The sequence below is a fragment of the Microcebus murinus genome, chromosome 3 (assembly GCF_040939455.1).
Source record: "Microcebus murinus isolate Inina chromosome 3, M.murinus_Inina_mat1.0, whole genome shotgun sequence".
Classification (NCBI taxonomy): domain Eukaryota; kingdom Metazoa; phylum Chordata; class Mammalia; order Primates; family Cheirogaleidae; genus Microcebus; species Microcebus murinus.
In genome coordinates, this window is record NC_134106.1 from 19,321,084 (window position 1) to 19,342,645 (window position 21,562).

General features: G+C 37.6%; 1 protein-coding gene across 6 annotated transcripts in view; it reads right to left on the reverse strand.

The window, feature by feature from the left end:
- The window catches only part of ITSN2 (intersectin 2), a 150,000-nt gene that overhangs the window by 88,334 nt on the left and 40,104 nt on the right, over positions 1-21,562 (reverse strand). For all 6 annotated transcript variants that reach the window (XM_076000587.1, XM_076000589.1, XM_012788100.3 and 3 more), the window contains exons 3-12: positions 16,294-16,386; positions 13,845-13,908; positions 12,465-12,628; positions 10,575-10,781; positions 10,332-10,428; positions 9,332-9,471; positions 4,284-4,347; positions 2,178-2,315; positions 1,549-1,634; positions 583-845 (exon numbers count right to left, since the gene is read on the reverse strand). In XM_076000587.1, coding sequence (XP_075856702.1) covers positions 583-845; positions 1,549-1,634; positions 2,178-2,315; positions 4,284-4,347; positions 9,332-9,471; positions 10,332-10,428; positions 10,575-10,781; positions 12,465-12,628; positions 13,845-13,908; positions 16,294-16,386 — 1,316 coding nt within the window. The remainder of the gene's footprint in view (positions 1-582; positions 846-1,548; positions 1,635-2,177; positions 2,316-4,283; positions 4,348-9,331; positions 9,472-10,331; positions 10,429-10,574; positions 10,782-12,464; positions 12,629-13,844; positions 13,909-16,293; positions 16,387-21,562) is intronic.

Here is a 21,562-nt window from a genome sequence, read left to right on the forward strand (position 1 = left end):
TCTCTTCTCTGATCTTTCTGTCCTTCTAATTCCTTAGACCAGGGGTCCTCTAAACAGGGGGCCAGTTCACTGTCCCTCAGACTGTTGGAGGGCTGGACTATAGTTTAAAAAAAACTATGAACAAATTCCTATGCACACTGCACATATCTTATTTTGAAGTAAAAAAACAAACAGGCAAAAACACCCACCATGTGGCCCCAGGGCTGTAGTTTGAGGACGCCTGCCTTAGACACTTAATCTGGATCCTAAGCTTGCTTTTGTTTAATGCCGTGCTCAGCTGGCTGACTAACCTTCACTCCTCACTCGATGTTGCTTTGCAGTCAATCCTCCCTTGATTGAGATATCCCCTGCAGAGATGCTTTCTCTACCACTTGCCAGCCCTGACAATCTCCTATATCCAAGGACCCTCTTTCTCTCTTCAAGGGAAGGAAAACTCAGGTTTGTGTAGGATAAGAAAGAATGAAACGATACAGAGGAAAAGGCACAATAAAAATTCAAAACTAAGCATTTTTTATTAAATGAAATAGTCACTTATTAAATGTAATGATTTTCTTAGGAAATAAAATAACTTAAAAAAATAACCTCTCGTCTTTCTATCTCTTTTCTCCTTTCTTCCTCTCGCTGTCGCTCCAATTCCCTCTGTTTCTCCAAGCGTTTTTCTAATTCAAGTTGTTTCTTCCATTCTTGTTCTTGTAATTCTCTCTGTTTTCGTTCCCACTCTTCCTTTTCCTTCTGGGCTTTACGTTCTGCCTCCCTCTGCTGCTGCTCCATCAAGGCCTGGCGTCGCTTCTCCAGTTCCATGTTCCCTCGCTCATAGTTGGCTTTCCGCTTGTCCTCGAAAGTAACTAAATAAAGTACATTCTAAGCATTCTCACACATTAACAGCCTACAGAACCTGTAATCTAGTTTCGGCATACTTATGTCTTGTGATCATTTGAGTGCTATTACTATTTGGATATTTCTCCTAAGGATAATTTTAACACAAATATAAATGGGAAAATATTTACTTTCTTTTAAGAATATTCATTTTTAGAAAACCAAAGTTATAAGTTTGAATCCATTCAAGAGAGAAATAATTTTAGTATCCTTGCCAATAAAAATACTTGATTTTAACTTTTTGATCAGAGTTTTCTGTAAGGACAACCAAAGCTGTGTAGCTATACATTTGTTTTATTTGATAAATGTCGTTTAATTTACTTTTCAATATGTTAAAACAGCTACAAATGTACTTTTTCAACCAATATTTAAACTTTTTTAAAGCTAAAGATATCATCACAAATCTTGCTTGAATGATTCCACCTAAAGTAGAAGAAATACTTAAACTTGGATGTCTACAAGCCTGTGAAATACACACACTGTCTCTTCTTCCTTCATACTCTTCTTCTCATTTTGACTATCTTAATTTTATTGATGTCAAAACCCATCCCATCCATCAAATTGTTTTTTCCTATAGCATATAAAATCTTAAGAATGTAAAAATTCTAAATATTCAGTTACATTTAAAGGCAGAATTAAAGACTTAAATATAACTTAGACTCTCAATGCTACCTGGTAATTTCTTCTGAGGTTCCTCTTCTTGTATTTTCTGATATGATGGCAGAGTTCCATTAATGGAATCAATTTGCTTTCCTGCTCTAAAACAAACATCATACAACACACAAATTTAGCATAATATAGTATGAAAATTTTTAGTCTAAAAATACAGACTACCTGCTTCCTGAGGAATGTAGGTAAAAAAAATAAATAAATAAATAAATAAAAATAAAATAAAATAAAAAAATAAATAAAAATACAGACTACCAATGATTAAAGTAATTTAATATTGAGAATATGGTATTAATGATATTTACAACACAGTATGGTCTGTACTTACAATATACAGTAGTATATGAATATTCAAGCCAGAAATGGATTCAAATCATGGTTCAGCTAATTGTTATTCTTGGGCAAATTTTTCTTAATCTCTTTAGTCATAAGTTTCCTTAATCATAACATGATGAAAACACACCTACTTCTGGTATACTCCTTTCGTGTAACTCATTGAATACTAAAATCAAATGACAGTGCAAATATTTAACCCACTTCTAAACTAGAGCACAGGCCTCAGTAAATCCCAAAGGAAAATTACATCTGCCAAGCTCTCAAAACCACTGCTCTTCACCTCCAGAGGCACTCACCTAAAAGATGGAGGGACAAGTTCAGGAGGTAAAGTCAGTGGTAATGGCTGTCCAGCTTTGGCCATGTCAGTGAGGTGCATTGCAAGGATAAACTCTTCTGCTTTTAGCTGGCCATCACCATCAATGTCAGCCAGAGTCCTAAAGAAAATGTTAAAATTCACAACTTAGAAAGAGTAAAATATTGTCTGAACAGTTCAATTTCTTTCTCTCTTTCTCTCTATGTCTGTCTGTCTGTCTGTATTTATTTTTTTAGGAGACAGACTCTCATTCTGTTACCCATGCTCGAGGGCAGTGGCGTCAGCCTAGCTCATCTCAATCTCAAACTCCTGGGCACAAGCAATCCTCCTGCTTCAGCCTCCCAAGTAGCTGGAACTACAGGTGTGTGCTATGACTCCCAGCTAATTTTTCTACTTTAGCAGAGATGGGGTCTCTCTCTTGCTCAGGCTGGTCTCAAACTCCTGACCTCAAGTGATCCTCTCACCTCAGCCTCCCAGAGTGCTAGGATTACATGCATGAGCCACTGCACCCAGCCCAATTTTAAAAGAAGAAAAATGGCCAGGCAGGGTGACTCATGCCTCCTAGCACTCTGGGAGGCCGAGGTGGGCGGATCGCTCAAGGTCAGGAGTTTGAAACCAGCCTGAGCAAGAGAGAGATCCTATCTCTACTATGAACAGAAAGAAATTAATCGGCCAACTAAAAATATATAGAGAAAAAATTAGCTGGGCATGGTGGTGCATGCCTGTAGTCCCAGGTACTCCGAAGGCTGAGGCAATAGGATCGCTTGAGCCCAGGAGTTTGGGGTCGCTGTGAGCTAGGCTGACGCCACTGCACTCTAGCCTGGGCAACAGAGTGAGACTCTGACTCAAAAAGAAGAAGAAGAAAAAGAAGAAAAGTGACGTTAAAACTGCTTGATAAACTTTTTTTGGTGAAATGCAAATGTATACATGTTTACATTTAATAATGAATTAATTTTTACCCTTAATTTTCATAACACAAAAGAGAAGGAAGAAACTGTGAAATAGAAAGGAAAATATCCCTTCTGAGAAAGTGGCTTGTCTTATTTCATGGTTAATTCATCTATCAAAACACATTTATCTATGTATTAAAAATGAGATATTCTCTGATCCTCTATAGAAGGCATTAGGTAAAAGCACACAACAGTTTTACTTACAAAATACAGTCATGCACCACATAATGATGTTTCAATGGACCACATATATGATGGTGGTCCCATAAGATTATAACGGAGCTGAAAAATTCCTATTGTCCAGTGCCATGGTAGCTGTCATAACACAAAACATTATTTATATGTTTGTAGTGATGCTGGTGCATACAAATCTACTACACTGCCAGTTGTATAAAAGTATAGCACCTATAATTATGTGTAGTACATAATACTTGACAATTAAAATGAACAGCTATGTTGCTGGTTTATGGATTTACTATATTATACTTTTTAGTATATTATACTAAATTATATTATATTATACTAAATAATATATTATAGTATATTATACTAAATTATACTATATTATACTCCTAGAATACCTCTAGGAGGTATTCTAGAAGAAGGCATTATTAACATAGCACATGACAGCTCCATGCATGTTAATGCCCCTGAAAACCTTCTTGTGGGGCAAGATGTGGAGGTGGAACGCAGTGATACTGATGATCCTGACCCTGTGCAGGCCTAGGCCTGTGCAGGTCTGTGTATGTTTGTGTCTTAGTTTTTAACAAAAAGTTTAAAAAGTAAAAAAATAATACATTTTAAAAATAGAAAAAATATTATAGAATAAGGATATAAAGAAAATATCTTTGTACTATTATACTATGTGTTTTAAACTAAGAGTCAAAAAACTTTAAAAAAATTTTAAAAGTTACAGTAAACTCAGGTTAATTTATTATTGAAGAAAAAAGTTTTTATAAATTTAGTGTAGCCTAAGTGTGTACAACTATGTTTTACACAGTTATATTTGCTTTCAAGGTTAACAAAATAGCTGCTTTTATGGACTACCTTTGAGTCACAAAAAAGTTTTACAGAAACTGTATCTTTCTTATATAATAGAGGATATATAGTTAAAATTCATAATTAATGGATAAACTCACCAAATCGTAGCTAGCTGAGTTTGAGAAAGATTTGACTGAAGAAGGGCATTTCTAGCTTGAAAACCTGATTAAGTGGGGAAAACGATGAAGACAAAATTATTTAGCCTCTTTAAAGTCATGCAAACCTAAATAGCTATACCTACAAAATAGCACTGTTGCTATCCTGGGAACTTTTTTTTTTTTTTAATTTTTAAATTTAAAAATATTGTATCTTTTTAAAAAAAAAATAAAAAGAATTTTACTTTTTTATCTCTCGGAGATGGTTGATATCCTGGGAACTTTGAACATTAAAACATTTTTTACCATGTGTCAGGTACTGAGCATTCAGTAGTAATCAAACTAATCCCTGCCCCAAAGAATTTAAAATTTAGAATTAGTGAAATCAAGTGCTCCCCCTTGTCTTTTCGGCAAGATAATAGAACACAAGAGTGGTTGACACAGGAAGGAGACAACAGGCATACAGAGTATTAGAGGACAAACTCTCAGGCCTTGCACTCCCATCAGGTGCCACACCTCCTGCTCCTAGGTGACTGAGCCGCGGGTACCAGAAGAGACAGTCTCTACTCTGGGTTCAGCCTGAGTCAAAGCCCATTCAAAACCAACCCTGGGCCAGGCGCAGTGGCTCACACCTGTAATCCTAGCACTCTGGGAGGCTGAGGTGGGTGGATCGCTCAAGGTCAGGAGTTCGAAACCAGCCTGAGCAAGAGCAAGACCGCCTCTCTACTAAAAATACAAAGAAATTAATTGGCCAACTATAAAAAAATAAATATATATATATGTATATGTATGTGTGTGTGTGTGTATATATATATATATATAAATATAAATTAGCCAAGCATAGTGGCGCATGCCTGTAGTCCCAGCTACTCAGGAGGCTGAGGCAGAAAATCACTTGAGCCCAGGAGTTTGAGGTTGCTGTGAGCTTGGCTGACTCAGGGCACTCTAGCCCAGGCAACAGAGTAAGACTCTGTCTCAAAAAAAAAAGAAAAACTCTGCATGCAAGAGATTATATCTACCACCTTTTCCTCAGCAACAGCACCTACTACAAAGCCAGCACAAATGCAGCTAAATCCAGCTTGTTCCACTGAGCTTTGAACACAGAGGACTTGATAATTGAGGATACTGTGTATTATAACATGCACCTGAATGTTTATATAACTTTTAAACTTTTTTCATTTTATTGTTTTATCTGGCCATTTAATAGAAATCACATAAAGAAAAATACTGGAAATATCTTATAGCCTCACCATACTAATGATTTTACACAGGAAGTGAGATTTGAAAAGGTCTTTGTGTTAAAAGGAAGATTCTTTTGCTAAAGAGAAATGAAAGGCTATTCCAAACCTGAAAAAAGGTTTAAAACTAGTATTTCAGTTCTTGGACAAAGATGACTAAAAAGAAGATCCATCAGCATTATATAATAGAGCAAACAGGAGAAAGAAAGAATATAAATGGTTAAAAAGCATACCGGTGGAGGACTTTACATGTGTGTAGGCAAAATATGAGTAAGACAAAGGGCCACAGAGAGCCAGCAGAGTACTTTACTAAGAAAAGCTCATTTGAACATGTACATTCTTAGTCTGCCAATCCTTTGGATACCCCATATCCTCTGCCTAGAATGCCAGTGCCCCCATTCTCTACCTGGCAGTCTATTTATTCTCTAAGATCCACCCAAATGTCATCTCTTGTGAAACCTTCTCTCTTAAATCCCCAGAGTTAGTCACTTTCTCATCTATATTAATCATAGCACTTTTAAACAACTAATCCAATACTGTGATTATGTGAACTATATACTATGGGCTCTTCAATGGTATGAAGCATATCTTCTTCCTCTCTGTATTCCAGTGCCTAAGAGAGTGCCCAGAAGATATGTGACTAAGGAAATATCTGAGTCAATGAATTAATATAAATAAATAAAAGACTTTGGGTTTAGGGAGAAGAGGAGGAATGCAAAGAAAAAAAAATAGACCACCAAATGGTACATTCACTGAACAAAAGCAGAAACATTTAAGTCCAGTTCAGTACCATGCTCATATATTTGGGGCTCATGCTCAGTTTCAGGGCATTACCAATAATTACTCTTTTTAAAGAAAACCCTGCCCTTACATACAGATATATAGCTTTATCCTTGTAGGTCTCAGAATAACATTCTCTGAAAACACCACCATACACAACCTTCACACAATGTGGCACATACAGGTAAAATAACATTAGGAATCATTTGCCATTTGCTCACACCTGGTTCTCATTCAATGCCCTTCATACCCCAACACAAAATCACTTCTGTGTGCACTGTTATGTTTACAGTACATACATGAAGTATACTAGTCTTTTTTTTTTTTTTTTTTTTTTGAGACAGAGTCTCACTTTGTTGCCCAGGCTAGAGTGAGTGCCGTGGCATCAGCCTAGCTCACAGCAACCTCAATCTCCTGGGCTCAAGCGATCCTCCTGCCTTGGCCTCCCGAGTAGCTGGGACTACAGGCATGCGCCACCATGCCCAGATAATTTTTTGTATATATATTTTTAGTTGGTCAATTAATTTCTTTCTATTTTTGGTAGAGATGGGGTCTCACTCAGGCTGGTTTCGAACTCCTGACCTTGAGCAATCCGCCCACCTCGGCCTCCCAGAGTGCTAGGATTACAGGTGTGAGCCACCACGCCTGGCCTAGTATACTAGTCTTAAATGTTCTGCCTAAAGAACTTTTACACAGGTATGCACACATGCACTCAACACCAATATCAAGATACAGAAATATTTCCAGCTCCTCAGAAGGTTTGCACATGGCCCCTTCCCAATAGAGTAACTACACTATTCCAATTTCTATCACTATTAATATGTGCTAGGCTTCTTTCATTCAGTATAGTATCTGTGAAATTCATCCATGTTGTTGCATGTATCAGCAGTTCATTAATTTTTATTGCTTTAAATAGTCTGCTATATAAACATACCATAATTTACTTATCCATTCTTCTGTTGATGGACATTTAGAGTGTGAACACTTTTATACATGTTTTAATTTACTTTTGTTAAGTTGAAAAAAGAACTACTTTTTTTTTTTTTTTTTTTTTTTAAGAGATGGGGTCTTCCTATGTTGTTCAGGCTGGATTCTTAACTTCTGGGCTCAAGTGATGCCTTCCAAGCAGCTGGGACTAGAGGCTTGTGCCACAGCACTCAAGAAAGTTTTTTAATTCCAAATATACGATCCAAAGAAGTGCATTTTTTCAAAGAATAAGCATTAACCTCACATTGATCTCAAGTATGTTTCAGTACCATATTTCACAAAATCTAAGATTCTATCAGTTATAAGACACATTATTATTTTATGTACCACTATGAAAGAAAAAACACTGCTAATAAAACTATAACAAAGTGCTAAGACATCACTGATGGTGGCACACATCCCAATTTCAGAGACATTAAAATATAAAAAAAAAGTGTGACTTAAAAATACAATATACTTACAAGACCTATAAAGCTTAGAAAAAAGAAAAAAAGAAAAAAAAATACAATATACCTTGTTTCATGTTACGTGATAAAATTATGGAAAATACAAGCTATGTAATATTAGATACATGTAAAAATGTAAAGTGTATATTAAGTTATGAAGTATAATATAATAATAAAACAGTCATCCTTGAACCTAGCACCCGTCTTAAGAAATAGATCAGGCCAGGTGCAGTGGCTCACGCCTATAATTCCAGCACTTTAGGAGGCCAAGGTGGAAGGATCGCTTGAGGCCAGGAATTTAAGACCAACAGAGTGAGATCCCCGTCTCTACAAAAAATTTAAAAAATTAGTTTGTCATGGTGGTGTGCACCTATAGTCCTAGCTACTTGGAAGGCTGAGTCAGGAGGATCACTTGAACCCAGAAGTTGGAGGCTGCAGTGAGCTATGGTCGCACTACTCCACTCCAGCCTGGGGTGACAAAGTGAGACTCTGTCTCTCAAAAAAATATTTAAAATTTAAAAAAAAACCAGATCATTACTGACTGCCTTGAAACTATCTGTGTTTCCTGACTTTATCTCAATGCCTCTCCTACAAGAGGCAAGCACCATCCCGAATTTTGTGTGCATAATTCCCTTGCTTTCAAAACAGTTTTTAACACAGGTACATATCTTGAAAGAAAATATTATATATTTTTGCTTGTCCAATCAATTTCAAGGCCTTATCTCTTCCTTACCCCACAACTATAGATCCTAGATTCCTATTTCATTCTCCAAAGATGCTATGTACTTTTTTCCTTTGTCACCTTTCAAATGCCCACATCTTCAATCTCTGTCTAAATCTGTCCAATTTCTTGCATGATGGAGCTTAAACACTTCCTTCCTATATTTTATCTTACCTCTTTGGTGTTAATATCTCCCATTCTATGTTCCTTAGCAGTTTAAAGCTATATTATTTTTAAACACTTATTTTACTCTGTTCTAAATCATAATGTCTTGCTGAGTGAAGAGGACGTGGGAAAGCTAAAATGTGGAAACTCTATTTCCCTGTTTATATCCCCTTCACTATCCTTAATTAGTTAAGTCTAAATAACGTTCTAGCCTGGACTCAAATGTTCTACAGGGATCTGGTCAAGTCTTACAGCTACATTTGGGCTACAGCATTAAATGATGAGCAGTGCTCACCTGGGGTTTTAGTAAGGACAAGCAGAGAAAAGGATCAATACAGAAGAGGATTCTCAGGCAAAGCAAACTGAGGCTAAATTCCACACACTCTCCCATGTGACTTTAGGTTCTCCATTCACTGCAAAGCTTAGAGGAAGAGATTTGATCTTCTCAAGGGATAGGTCTTTTTCCAAAAAGTTGAGTGTATATCTACGTGTCAAACTTGACTGTAAGAACTTTGAAGAAAGGAATCAAATTGAATCCATCTTTGAATCCTTTCACAACTTACAGTATTTGTATTGATCAAATGCTTGCTAAATGTTTTGGATGTTAAAATATCAGATGAGCAACAAAGTACAAATTCAAGTAAAAGTTCTTCAATGGCTGTTCATATAAAACACTTTAACTCTCTCACTCTCTATGTACTATATGCCACTTACCTGAGAGGTATCCACTCATGCTTTTGTCAAGACTATTAAATTTTTGCCGATATTTTAATCTTGAAGGCTGAGGAACCGCCCACTCTGAGGTCCCAGTCTTGGGTGAGTTCCCTGAGAGTGAAGCAGTCGAGGAAGTTGAGCTATAAAAAAATGTATTTAAAATTTTATGTCATTAAATAAGATACATTTAAGCTTTATAAGAAAAAGACAGTAAGAATCATACCTTACATAATAGTAACTGTTTTTTCATTTTATATTTTTTAAACTTTTAAATTTAAGCAATTGCCATTATTCTTAGTAAAATAAATACCATATTAAGCACAGAACTCCATGGGACTACTGTTATCAAGAACCTACTATGTGCCAGTTCTGTATTGTACTAGGGCCTTTGTAAATACTATTTCTAATCCTTCCAACAAACTTAAGAGATATTACTGTCCCAATCTTTCAGATGGGTAAACTATGGCTTTAAGAAAAAACAAGGTCACAAAATCAGTGAGTGTTTAAGCTGGGATACACATGTTCTTCTGGGTCAAAGCTAATGCTCTTTGTACACTGCTTTGAAGAATAGTGATTTATATGAACAGTGATGAATGAACACTGATGCTTTTGTGCTTTCTAAAGTTTAAAAGATACTCAACAGAATTTTCTCAAGAAAGAAATGAACTATGTATATGATGATGAGACATTCTGGGAAATATATACATTTTTAAAAGGAAAAGTACAAAGCTTTAGACAAAAAAAAATTTGACTAAAATATAGCAGAATATTTTTAGTTTACATGAAATTTTTTTTTGAAAAGTAAAATACCACATCTTATAATTCTAAAAATAAAAAATTTATTTTTTATGTGACTTTTAAGTAGTAAATTTATGTTAAGTACTTAGATTTAGCCATTACAAAGTAAAACTTGGATAAGTTCAGAGCTTAAAAAAAAGTCATTTGTTAAATAAAGACTTTTTATTGAAAGCATGAAAAATTATGTATTAAGTATCCATACCTACTAGATCCTAAATCAATCAGAGACTGGGCCTTCTGTATACTAGCACCTCCAAATCCTCCCATCATCAGACTGTAAGATGATGTATGAGGCAATGCTAAAAAAATAAAAGAAAAAAAGAAGAAAAAGGAAAAGGTTCACACTAAGTAACATCACAAAAATGAAGAAAATCTGTATCTATTCAGATACAAATATAACAGTTTCTTCACATACACACTGACTCCTTAGAAACGAAGTACTTACTTGAAGAAGAATAAGGAATGGATAGAGGCTGAATGAGACTGGCAGTTCCATTTGGTAATGACGATGTGCTAACAGAAGGCACTAGGGGAGCGGGCATCATTAAGGGAGGAAGGCTGGTCCCTGAAGTCGCAGAGGACAAGGGTGTTGCTATAGGTGCAATTGGAGGCAATGGCTGAGGAATGGATAGATTGGGCATGCTTCCCATTCCTAAAGACAAAAAAGAACACATTTTTACAATGCTAGTAAATCAATTATAAAACACATACCAAAAAAGAAGTTTATAGTAAAGTGAGCAGACTCTATGTTTATAGAAATACCATCAGCAAATAATCCTTAAAAATCTCACAAAAGTAGCTTTGACTCAGCAGTGAAGAAGGTAAATTACTGCTTTTTTTTTTTTTTTGCTTTTTTTTTTTTGAGACAGAGTCTCACTTTGTTGCCCAGGCTAGAGTGAGTGCTGTGGCGTCAGCCTAGCTCACAGCAACCTCAAACTCCTGGGCTCGAGCGATCCTTCTGTCTCAGCCTCCCAAGTAGCTGGGACTACAGGCATGCGCCACCATGCCCGGCTAATTTTTTCTATATATATTAGTTGGCCAATTAGTTTCTTTCTATTTATAGTAGAGACGGGGTCTCGCTCTTGCTCAGGCTGGTTTCGAACTCCTGACCTCGAGCAATCCGCCCGCCTCGGCCTCCCAGAGAGCTAGGATTACAGGCGTGAGCCACCGCGCCCGGCAATTACTGCTTTTAATATTAATATTCTGTATAAACTGGATAACAAATACAGTGCCACTAAGTTACTTGACTAAATACATGCACACACGAATTCCACAAATAAACAAAAAATACGGTTCTAATTAGTAGATACTCTGGAGACCCATTTATGCATCTGCATTATTTCCAAGAAAGTGTGCTGCATATTTTACTTTTCTTGTAAGTAATATACCTATGAATTCAAGGACAAGTCTTTAAAAGGATTATTTTTATTCATTTACTAACTACAGATTAATAGGTGCAACATATAAATACGGTAACACACTGATTTAGTATTTTTGTCTAGAGCTCATTGCAATAGTGAAAAAATTTTGTGGGTTTTGTTTGTTTTTGAGCTGGGGGTCTCACCAAGCTGGAGTGTAGTGGCTATTCATGCTCATAGTGCACATTAGCCTGGAATTCCTGGCTCCAAGTGATCCTCCTATCTCAGCCTATTAGCTAGGACTACAGGCACATGCTAGAGCCTGCCTCATTCTGTGTTTTAAGATCTAACACTTGGAGTGAAGGAATGTATTTCAGATACATATAGATACCTAACTGTCCCATTCAAAATGAGTGTTTTTCATATATAATTAATAAGAAACTGGCTAACCAAAATTAATGCCAACTGGTTATCTCTGATGAACGTATAAATCAATTAGACCAAAGTCTGCAACTTTCAGCCCTGAATCTGGCTGGCTAACTAACCTTTAAATTAAATAAATTTCTACTTACATATAATTTTAAATTACTTCCCAAATTAAACCATTTCAGAGGAGTTTAAAATTGTTCAAAGTTTTTCTATGTTGCTCATACACATAAAAGAAACTAATTAAGAATAGTATTTAGGATCAGCTATACCTAGGAGACCATATAATTTGTCACTCAACTGGGAGTTGTGAAGGGAGACACTAACTAGACCTGGACAACAGACATAATCCAGAACTGTCTCTAGAAAACTGGAACACATAGACACTCTATGACAGTGAATTTAATATTTCTTATCTCAGACATGAAAATTAATTTGGAGTCTAGGGATTGTCATTTTGTGCTAACAACTCGTTTTCTAATCCCCAAATAGTATGCCTAGGAATCAAGTTTAACTATCAAATACAGGTAATTAAATGAATATATACATACCAAAACGAGCAGAAATTAATGGAGAGAACATAGGAGGTTGTTTCATAATAGGAGGAAGAACCATGGGCAACTGCTGGCCTTGAAGCTTTAGTTTGATGAGTTTCATAGCTATGGAGAATTCCTGCTGATCCATCTTGCCATCCTTGTTCAAGTCTGACAAAGCCCTAAAAGGAGCATAAGGTAGGTAAATTGGTATGTGGGGTGGTGGTGGTAAAACTACCATCACTTTTGGTATTGATAAAATAAAAACAATGACTTAGCATTCACATGTAAATCGTCACTTAATTTAAAAATATATAAATTAGAAAAAGCTAAAACCTGCACATTAAGAAATAATGACCAGATAGCATTCAATAAAACACTGCCTTTCTATGTAGAATATAGAGACCTTTGAGATGAATTCCACCAACATGGGCAGAAAAAAAATTCAAGAGTATAATACTTCTAAATTTAACTCATTTAATAAATTTTTAATTTATTCATTTGTTCAAATACTTATTGAATTCTTGCTATGTGACTTGCACTCTGCCATGCCTGAGAATATTCCAAGTGGAAAGACAGATGGGGTAGGGGTTGTTATGTATTGTATATATTTTATAAAACAATATATATTTATTTAAAAAACCAGATATTACAGAGAATAATTTCTTTAAAGTAGGAGCAGGGGAGGAAGGGCTAATTTGGGGTTTATAGATGATGGAATAAATGAAACAGAAATGGAATAAAAGTAACAGAAAGAAGATTTTGAGATTTTGCCAAATTATAAAGAAATGTTTCTTGATGATAATGTATACATCTTTCCTTAGAAATTCTAAAGAAATTAGGCAGGGCGTGGTGGCTCACGCCTGTAATCCTAGCACTCTGGGAGGCCGAGGTGGGAGGATTGCTCGAGGTCGGGAGTTCGAAACCAGCCTGAGTAAGAGTGAGACCCCCGTCTCTACTGTAAATAGAAAGAAATTAATTGGCCAACTAATATATATAGAAAAAATTAGCCGGGTATGGTGGCACATGCCTGTAGTCCCAGCTACTCAGGAGGCTGAGGGAGGAGGATTGCTTGAGCCCAGGAGTTTGAGGTTGCTGTGAGCTAGGCTGACGCCACACCACTCACTCTACCCTGGGCAACAAAGGGAGACTCTGTCTCAAAAAAAAAAAAAAAAAAAAAAAAGAAATTCTAAAGAAATGAGATGTTTGTCCTATGGAACTAACCCAAATTATTTTCAATCATTTGCTCAACAAAATTTATGTTCAAAAAAAACTGAAGAAATATTCTTACCTAATAATAATAAAGTACAGCTAAAAACAATTTTATGTTAACACTACATTATAAAAAAAACCAGACTATCAGAAATTTAAGTTCATCTACAAAATAATACATTTTACCATATTTCAGCTAAAACAGGAGCCGGCAGACCTGATTGTAGGAAAAAAGTACGTGCTTGGTCACCTGAAAGTAATAAAAACAAAAACCAAGCAACACATTAGTAAATGAAATTAGTCCAATGCCTCATAATAATAATAATGGGCTTACATTGATTTACTATAAGGTTAATTCCAATGATTAAAGAATAAATGAAACAGAATATATAAATATATAAAATTATTTACATTACTTTAATAAGAGATATTTTAAAACAAGTCACATCTGAAGTTCTTTTTTATACATTGATCAGTGATGAAAAATCAGGGGTGGGAGGAAGAAAAAGAAGTGATGAAAAATCACATTATACATCTTAGTTTATCCACAACTGGGGCCTTACATGATAATATTTCTATTTAGTAAAATGTACAGTTAAAAAAAATATTCCCTGGCCGGGCGCTGTGGCTCACGCCTGTAATCCTAGCTCTTGGGAGGCCGAGGCGGGTGGATTGCTCAAGGTCAGGAGTTCAAAACCAGCCTGAGCAAGAGCGAGACCCCGTCTCTACTATAAATAGAAAGAAATTAATTGGCCAACTGATATATATATAAAAAATTAGCCGGGCATGGTGGCGCATGCCTGTAGTCCCAGCTACTCGGGAGGCTGAGGCAGAAGGATCACTCAAGCCCAGGAGTTTGAGGTTGCTGTGAGCTAGGCTGACGCCACGGCACTCACTCTAGCCTGGACAACAAAGTGAGACTCTGTCGCAAAAAAAAAAAATATTCCCTAAAAGACTTCTGTATAAAAAGTACTAGGTGTTAGGAAAGACAGTCTTCCATGAGTTTCCTCATCCACCTGCATGTCCTGCTGTGCATGCTAAGAATGCAAGACCCTAACTGCTCTCTGCCTGGGTTTGCAGTAAGTAATCTTGAGGAATGAGGTAATGTCTCCCAGTGAGACAAAAGACAAAAAAAATTTGCTTTACTGTTTGTTACAAAATAATGGGTTCCCCAAGATCAGTGTACCTCTCTTGTAACACCATCACAGCATATGTGGTATCCTCTGGGCTCTCTGCAACAGCCCTGTGGAAGGTTTGAGGTTATCAAACTGCTTAGGGAATAAAGGAAGTCGAAAAAAAGATGCGAGGGGGGCATGGGCAATATAAGTAACCTTAACACTTGTACCCCCATAATACGCTAAAATAAAAAAAAAGATGCTAATGCTCATGTGCTGTTAGTAATAAAGTCCTTTTGTCTTCAACTCAGGAATCATGAGTCTTCCATCACCAACCATAAACAGTTATTAACTTGTAAGCAGGGTAATACAATCCTGATACCAGGTAGGTAGTTATTAGGATCGGAGTACAAATAACATTAAACTACAATGATTAAGTGAATGGATTCCAAAGTCAGGCTGAATGATTTCAAAGCCCAGGTCAACACTAACCATCTTTGTAACCTTAGGCAATTACATACACAATATGTTTTAGTCTCAGTTTCACCATCTGTAAATATAGACAACAACAGTACCTACTTCATAGGGTTGCTATTACAGTTGAATGAGATAATGCACTTAGCATAGCATCTAGCATATAGTTGTAAAAATTTGATAAATATTATAACTTATTATAGTTACTATCACTGTATATAAACCCCTAAGGTGCTTTGGCACAGTAAAAAAGAAATTTCATTTATAGAAAAAAATTTGAGGGGCTGGGCACAGTGGCACATTCCCATAATCCTAGCACTCTGGGAAGCCAATGCAGAAGGATCCCTTGAGGTCAGGAGTTTGAGAACAGCCTGAGCAAGAACAAGACCCCATCTCTACCAAAAACAGAAAAAATTAGCCAGACATGGTGGCATGTGCCTGTGGTCCCAGCTACTTGGGAGGATGAGGCAGGAGGATTGCTTGAGCCCAGGAGTTTGAGGTTGCAATGAGCTTATGATGATCCCACTGTACTCTACGCAGAGCAACAGAGCTAGACCATGTCTCAAAAAAAAAAAAAAAAAATTGAAAGAAACATCTAATGAATCCCCTTTTGATTCTGTTGGTCTTTCTGTAAAACAAGGGCCAGCATCAACAATCAGTATTTGGTATACCCTCAAAGACAGAGGGCTAACATTCTGAAAACAGATACCAGAAAAAAAAAAAATTCTATTTTCTTTTCCAGGAAATGGGTCTGATAGGGTCTGATATAAGAATAAGTTGAAATTGCCCTAGATATAATGTTAAAATGTAAATTAGACAATAGAAATCCTTGACCATCATTTAGAATTCAGGAAAAATCTTCCATATGCTAAATTCAAAACAACAAATTAAGATAGTTCCAAGAAAAGTCAGTATTTTTTTTAATTCTAGAATTCTGATAGACATGAATTTTACCACTTAATACAAATTTGATGGTAGTCGAATTAAAGCCAATTCTAAGATATTACATGAAAACGATAATTCACAAATAAATTATAAACACAAACCTGTTATGTAACCTCCTGAAGGTTTGAGGTTATCAAACTGCTTGTCATGCTTAGTTCGCTCTTCAGAGGTAATGGCCCACATGTTAGGCCCTCCTAAAACATAAGTGGAAGACAAAGAACTCACAGTGTATACATGAAAACACTCAAAATACAATTACAAAGTATAAATATGAATCACAAGTTTCCATTTAAGATAGTATTTAATAACTTTTTTTTTTAAGATAGGCTCTCACTCCGTTGCCGGGGCTAGAGTGCAGTGGTGTCCTCAGAGCTCACTGCAACCTCAAACTCCTGGGCTCAGGTGATCCTCCTGCCTCAGCCTCTTGAGTAGCTGGGACTATAGGCACACATCACCATGCTGGCTAATTTTTCTAATTTTTGTAAAGATGGGGTCTGGTTATGTTGCTCAGGTTGGTCTCCAACTCCTGGCCTTAAGCAATCCTCACACCTCAGCCTCCCAAAGTACTAGGATTACAGGTGGGAACCACCACACCTGGCCACAGTATTTAATATCTGAGTAACACAAAGAGTAGAGCTCTATCATAACCACATACAGCACAGCCCTAAGGCTTTTCACTCACTCACTCAATTAACATCTACTGAACAATTACTGTATAGCACTCACTAGAAATGGGAATCAAGGTAAAATACTAGCAATAAAAAGATGAAAAAAAATATTCCCATCTTCAAGGGATTCATATTCTAGAAAACAACTACTAGCATTTACAGTGTTAACCTGTGAAGAGTCCTAAGCAGAAATATATACCAAAAAAGCTGTGCTAAGTCTGAGCACCAGAGATGAGACAGCAAGAAAGGCAAGAACATGGCAGAACCTTGAAGCTTAGCTTGAATTTTGCCACGTGAAGAGGCAGGGTAAGAATACTCCACACGAAAAGCAGACACCACGAGAAGTCAAGGCATGTGCAGAGCACTGTGAGTGCACTGAGCCGTCTAAGAGCTACAATACTATGTAAGTGTGAGAAAGTGGGAAGAAACAAGTAGAGCAGGATGAACTGTAAAAGGTCTTAAATACCATCCTCAAGAATCTGATCTTTACCCCAGAAGTTATAGACACACATCTAGTACTTTTTAAAATAAGCTTTTAATTTGGAATAATTTTAGATTTCCAGAAAAGTACAAAGATGGTACAGGGTTCCTGTACATCCTTTACCTAATTTCTACTATGTTAACTTACATGACTATGGAACATTTGTCAAAACAAAGAAATTAACATTGGTATACCATTACTAGCTAAATTAAATACCTCCACCAGCAGTGGTGGCTGGTAAACCCCAATGGAAAGGGGCGCTGGGTACAGAAGACAGTACAAGACTCTGTGACTGATGAGTCTGCCTATTGGAGCTTCGATTTAAAGCAGCAGCCTCCACTTGGAGATACCCTTTGGGGTCTGAATGCTTGACTCATGGAGGCCTACTAACTCTCTGGCCTGAAAGTCCCATTTTGGGCTGGATCAACTTGAATCCCACAACTAACAAGGTGGGAAGGACCTGAAAGCCTTGCTTGTCAAATAGAAATGGTATATTCAAGAACACAAAGAGCCTGGTTCCACCAGGATCTTGACTTTAAATTAAAAAAGTTGCAGCTATCCCTCGAGGTGAAACTTTATTCCCACTCCACCGTGTGAAGCAAAGCTATGGATCAATGACACCTTCGGGTCAGAGAAGCTGAAAGTCAATGGTGTGCACTGAGCTGCTATGCTGAACCGAAAGGAGAAATGGTCATTGAATTCAGTGGGCAGAACTGATTCTTGGGCTGCTGCCAATGACCCAGCTGTCGGGTTTGCCACTTGGACTGATGGATTAAATATACCCTCTTTGGGGCAGCATTGAAAACAAATTTCGGCCGGGCGCGGTGGCTCACGCCTGTAATCCTAGTTCTCTGGGAGGCTGAGGCGAGCGGATTGCTCAAGGTCAGGAGTTCGAAACCAGCCTGAGCAAGAGCAAGACCCTGTCTCTACTATAAATAGAAAGAAATTAATTGGCCAACTAATATATATAGAAAAAATTGGCCGGGCATGGTGGTGCATGCCTGTAGTCCCAGTTACTCGGGAGACTGAGGCAGAAGGATCGCTTGAGCCCAGGAGTTTGAGGTTGCTGTGAGCTAGGCTGATGCCATGCCATGGCACTCACTCTAGCCTGGGCAACAAAGTGAGACTGTCTCAAAAAAAAAAAAAAAAAAGAAAGAAAAGAAAAGAAAAGAAAAGAAAGAAAGAAAACAAATTTCAACTGCTAATTGAATTGTCTGGGTCATATATATGGATACCCACAGTAAAGGCCCATTCTCTGATTTAGACTGAAAAAAAAGTGTGACTGTGTTTCAGAGGCAGATGCCAAGCTTGTGACTCGTGTATGCGCACATGTGTGGGCACACGCGTGTGCATGGTGCAGGAGGTCTCGCTACATAGCACACGCATGGCTCCCTTTGAGTCTTGGCAGATTGACTCAATCAGACCTTTGATCCTTCTCTCAGTCTATCAGTGATGCCTCAAACTGATGACTCTTTTGTTTTTAAACTAGACTTTATTTTTCAGAGCAGTTTTAGGTTCACAGCAAAACGGAGAAGGCACAGAGATTTCCCCTACACCCTCTACCCTCATATACGTAGTCTCCATCATTACAACATCCCCTTATTGACACCTTTTTAGGTTGCCAATCAGCATACAATGTCCACGCTGTTGTGGCCTTTGAGACTAATCTGTCATGTTTTCGGCTTTCTGACAAAAATATACCTTTTATCATAAAAGCTGCTCAAGAATGCACCAATAGTCTGGTTCTACTTCCATCACCTCCTTCTGCTCTACATACCCTAAAGATAGTTTGGTCACTGACTGTGGCTCCCCCTAGAAAGGGATCATTGCTTCTTAGCTGCTTCTTGGCTAATAATTAGGAGATTATATAGGGCATATACAGACCTATTGTGAAAATTCAGGATTCTACCCTGGGACTATTCCTGGACATGATGCATCTTTCTTTCCCCTAACAGCAACTGCAGGCAGGCTTGGTTGGTAAATCCCCTTGGTGGGCAGTTCAGCTAAAAGGGAATCTAGGAGGTTCAAAGTTAATTCTGGTTAGGGTTTACAAAACTGTCCTTGTCCCTCTTGCATCTAACCTTCTGGATAACTAGGAAATGGTGAAAAGTTATAGAAATGAAACCACTCGGATTTTGTGGAGATAGAAAGCAACAAGGAAGCACCTAAGGAAGAAACACCTTAGACCTCAGGAGGTATGGTATTAAGAAAAGACATTAATGAACTTTCTCTTTTAGAATTTTCCCTTGTAGCCTTACTCTCCAAGAAAAGTGCCTTGGTGTGGCTCCCCTAAACTGCTGGAAACATCTTAAATGTGAATGACTGCTGAGTCTGCCATTCCCCACCAGAAGCCCTACCAAGAATCTATCAGGAACATCAGGATGGCCTCAGTAACTGCACCTCCCAGGCACATCACCTCCGGTGTCTTCCCTACCTCCATCTCAGTAATAGATGAACTCCACCCAGCTGGTGGTATATATAAACATAACAGGTTAGACTAACTGCCCTCAGGCAATCCTCGAAAAACAAGGACTAGAGTAAATTATTGAGATTCCACTGGGAACCCTAAGGCTTACCAGCCATCCAGGAGGCCACATCTTCTGATGTAGGTACCACCTGTGGGGGGCCCTAACAACTGTAAACATCATTTTCTTTCCACACATACCACATGCACCCTTGAGATTCTATTCCTTGTGTGGGAGCCAAGCATTAACTTGCCTCCCTCCAAAAACACAGCAACATACATGAAGAGACCATCAAGTGCTTAAGAAAACATCTCCTCAGCCCTGGAAGGCATTCAGGTTTGTGTCAACTCAGTGGCCAGCATTATTATAGTATTGTCCTAGATTTCCTTTTTGCAGGCCAAGGTATACTATGTGCAATCACTAATAAAACTTGCTGCACCTGGATTAACACCTCAGACCAGGTGGAAAAGTTGATACAAAATTAGAGAAAGCCACCTAGCTTTCCAAGGGAGACACTTATGGGATTTGTTTAGCTGGGACTCTGGGAAGCATAGTTGAGAGCACTGCAGGCTGAGACTAACTAACCTGCTGCCTGGCATCCTGTTGATGTGCCTTAATTAAATGCTACATGAAATAAATCAAACTGACCTGGTCTCAGGCCTGTTTGCTCAGATTAATCAGAGTGGCCAACTGAGTGTTATGTACACTCATGAAAAAATTTGCCAGAAGCCAAGACAATGAAGAAACAAGGAACAGAAATTGTTGGGAAACAATTCTCCATAGGTCTCTCATGTTTCTGTATATATTATGAGAAAAGGCGTTGATAGCTTTTCTTCCAAACTATCTTTTCAAGGATGTCTGCAAGGCAAATAAACATAGGGCTTTCCTAAGATTGAGGTTCCTCAGCTATGACACAAAGTCACTGTGTGTACAACAGCATCCTCTTAGTTTCATCTCCCCATTGCCCCTATGGGAATGTAAGAGGTACATGGGTACGTAAGAGAAACCAATGTGAACATAAAACTCACACTACCTGCTGCTTTATTTAGTAATAAAGTCTTTTCATCTGTGGCCCAAGAGTCTTATCTGGTCTATCAGAATACATGAACCTTCTTTCCTTTTCTTTTTTTATTTATCCTGCTTGGGGTTCTCTAACTTTCTTGGATCTGTTTGATGTTTTTATTATTCTTGGAAAATCCTCAGACATAATTTTTGCAAATATTTCTTCTGCCACATTCTCCTCTCTTACACGGGGACTTGAATTACACATGTTAAACCATTTGATCCTATCAATTCTAGGACTCTTATTCTGGTTTCCCCCTCTCAACACTTTTTTTTTTTTTTTCAGTTTTAGTTTGGATAACATCTATTGACCTAAATTCGAGGTCACTGATCCTTTCCTTGAGTGTCTTAAGGCTACTAATGAAGAAATGTTTTCTCTCTGATACTATGTCTTTTTTTTTTTTTTTTAGACAGATTCTCACTTTGTTGCCCAGGCTAGAGTGAGTGCCATGGCGTGGGCCTAGCTCACAGCAACGTCAATCTCCTGGGTTCAAGCAATCCTACTGCCTCAGCCTCCCGAGTAGCTGGGACCACAGGCATGCGCCACCATGCCCAGCTAATTTTTTCTATATATTTTTAGTTGGCCAATTAATTTCTTTCTATTTATAATAGAGACGGGTTCTTGCTCTTGCTCAGGCTGGTTTCAAACTCCTGACCTTGAGCATTCTGCCCGCCTCGGCCTCCCAGAGAGCTA